This window comes from Hipposideros armiger, unplaced genomic scaffold (genome assembly GCF_001890085.2).
Source record: "Hipposideros armiger isolate ML-2016 unplaced genomic scaffold, ASM189008v1 scaffold_1323, whole genome shotgun sequence".
NCBI lineage: Eukaryota > Metazoa > Chordata > Mammalia > Chiroptera > Hipposideridae > Hipposideros > Hipposideros armiger.
Window position 1 is genome coordinate 1 of NW_017732673.1, and position 2903 is coordinate 2903.

Genomic DNA, 2903 nt, shown 5'->3' on the forward strand with positions numbered 1-2903 from the left:
GGGTGGGAATTATTAAACCACTCATGCTGAACAGGTCCCTCCTTGCATGTTCCATGGTGGGCTCCCTGTAGCATTTCTCCAACCTTAAAAGATGAAGCACTTAAAGCCTCTTGTTCTCCCCTGTAAACTCCAGATGCCAGCACCCAGGAATGATAAATGACCCAATCCACGCTTGACACCATTTTTGTGTTAACAGACTAAGGAAATTCAACAAAATCATCAGATAAATTTCATTACATGTTTATGATTAAAATTAATCTCAGCAGACTAGGGTAAAGAGGAAACTTCTTTACCTTGATAGAAGGTATCCATCAGATACCTAAAACAAGCTACATTTTCAATGGTGAATTATTAGAAGTTTACCCATGATACATTCAGAGCCCCAAAAAGTCATGAATTATTTGTTGAGTGTTTTCAACAATTTTCGTCATTTGTAAATATAATCATATATTTATAAAATATAAGAGAATCAATTATATTAGAAATGTCAGGCCATAAATGAGATCTGAAATGTGGCTGGATATGAGATTTAAAAAAATAATCTATAGCTTTCTTATAAATCAGTTATAATTAATTTAAATGTGATAAAGTAATTTAGTAATTATAGCAAAAAAAACTATAAAGTAAGTTAAAGTCAACCTAATAAGAAATGAGAAATCATCAATTTTTGGAGGATTAGACTGTTCATCTACAAAATAGGGAAAAGATACTTCTACTTCTTGCTTTTTTGAGTTTTGGGGAAGGATGAATAATTTCTGTGCTGGACCCTAAACACATGTCACAGGAGACCAGATTAAAAATTACCATTCATGAAAGAATGAGAAGTATTTCTGCTCATTCCCATCTGGGTTTATGGGTTTTAATCCATGGTCTCCTCTTGTCAAACAAAAGAATTATATGCATTGAGGGAGAGGGTGCAAAGATGTGAAGTTGAGAGAAGGGGGGACCTTTCTGGAGATGGGACAAATATGTGATTGCCTCCTCATGCAAGTAAGAACATGGTCTGATTCCCAAACAACCCTAGGGCATGGGGGACAGTCCCATTCCATGCAGAGATGGCTCACAGAGGCCTGGGACAGAGCCCTGACTATGGAAAACATCCAGGTGGCTGAGTGGGGAATGGGAGGCATGACATCACCACCCATAAATGGACCACGTGGACTTGGAGCAGGAGTAATCTTAATGCCAGCCATCAACACGGATGTTCTTCCAGATGTTCTTCCAGATGTTGTCTGTAGCTCCCCATTTGCCCATACAATCTGAGGGTGGGGGGCAGGCAGTCCCTCCCATGAAACAAAAGAAGCATAATCTGAGATTGAATTTTCCTTTTTTTAAGTAAGTGGGAGCTCTGAGCTAGGGTCCAACAGATCCATACAATTACAGAAATGTGATGTTTCTTGAAACCAAAGCAATGGAAACTAATGTTAACACGTGCATGATTTATTACCCTTAAATCATCTCTGTTCAGTGAGAGGGTAGGGTGGTTATGAGCATGAGCTTCAGGTTCAGGTAGATGGGTTTGAATCCAGTCTCTGCCACTTGCTCTGTATAATAAAAGTCGAGCATTTACCTTCTCTAAGTTTCAATGTTCTCATATGAAAACCAGGGAAAGTAATGATAGTCCCTTGGCATTGTGTAAAGATTAAATCATATTGTATAAGACGTATTAGAAGTGCTTGTCAAGGTGCCTGGTACAGAGCATGTGCTCGATAAATAGTCAGTGGTGGGAACACTTTACTGAGATCTGAAGTGGTATGGGGATGTGTCCATCAGCAGGAAGTTACTTGAGTTATATCTGGGCTGGTTGGTGAGATCGTCCCTAGAGGAACAGGCTAGCTACTTTTAGGTCAGGGAGCTATTTGGCAGCCCAGAACTCAAGGAAGTGAATAATACATGCCAATCATTGTAGTTGGGTTGGCCTCTAGGTTGGGGACCAGCTGGACTTCTGATCTCATGGGGAGAATGTCCAGATGTGTCCCCAGAGGCCCCAGGTTGCCAGATAATCACAAATGCGCCCTTGGCTTCATACATTTGGAATTTCCCAGAAGTCCACCTGTTTCTATCATTATGCTTGGCCAGAACTGCTATACCTTGATGAGATTGGGCAGGCATTGGGTTGCAGAGAAAGAGTAGAGGGGTCTTGGAAACAGGCCCCCTCTGTGTGATTATGTAGGGACCTTCAATTCCAGAACTTCACTGTTGCCATCTATAAATGAAGTGGACAATAAGAGGAAGAAAGAAGTCTTCATGTCTTGTCAAAGGGCAGTTAGAATTGGCTGCCTAGGGTGTAATGCAGAGAAGGGGCTCCAGGGGGCGGGTCAGATGAATTAGTAATCATGCAAAGGAGTCAGGGCCCCTTTGGTGGTGGAGTGGCTAAGAATGCCTCCAACTGGAATAGCCACAAATAAAATTGGTGGAAAGCATTATTGTATTTCATAGCTCAGGTGGATCCGCAGGATGGAGGCTGAAAGGCAAGGCAGGACCATATCTACCCTGTGGCCTTGGTGCCTGTTCAAAACTCACAGATGGCCAGCCGGTACTGCTGACAGTTCTTGTCATTCCACTTCCCATCTGTGTACATCTCCACACATTTATCTTTACCCTGACCCCCCGGCTCCCCTGGGTACCAGTTGGTGTAATTCACAGGGGCCCCATCCAGGTAGTAGAAGTCTCCTGGGGTGGAGCCCTCGGCCAGGCCCAGGTAGGTATAAGTGTTGTGCTTCTTCACAATGCTTGCAATGGCCTCATTCTCCTCTGGAGTCCTTGGGACAGCGATGTGGCCTCCTGCTCTGGCACATGACTCTCTAATGGCATCAAAATTGACCGACTTCCCATTGGTGGAGAAGACCTTCTCTCCCACTGCCAGCATGGACCCCTGCAAACTGAGAACTGAGAGCAGAGGA

At 43.2% G+C, this 2903-nt stretch overlaps 1 protein-coding gene across 1 annotated transcript in view; it reads right to left on the bottom strand.

Annotated features, from left to right (window-relative positions):
- Positions 1 to 1308: 1308 nt before the first annotated feature.
- Positions 1309 to 2903, bottom strand: part of LOC109377219 (pulmonary surfactant-associated protein A-like) — a 4312-nt gene continuing 2717 nt past the window's right edge. Inside the window, exon 3 of the mRNA XM_019633495.1 lies at positions 1309 to 2902. Within this exon, the coding sequence (XP_019489040.1) occupies positions 2513 to 2902 (390 nt within the window). The 3' untranslated portion in view covers positions 1309 to 2512. The remainder of the gene's footprint in view (position 2903) is intronic.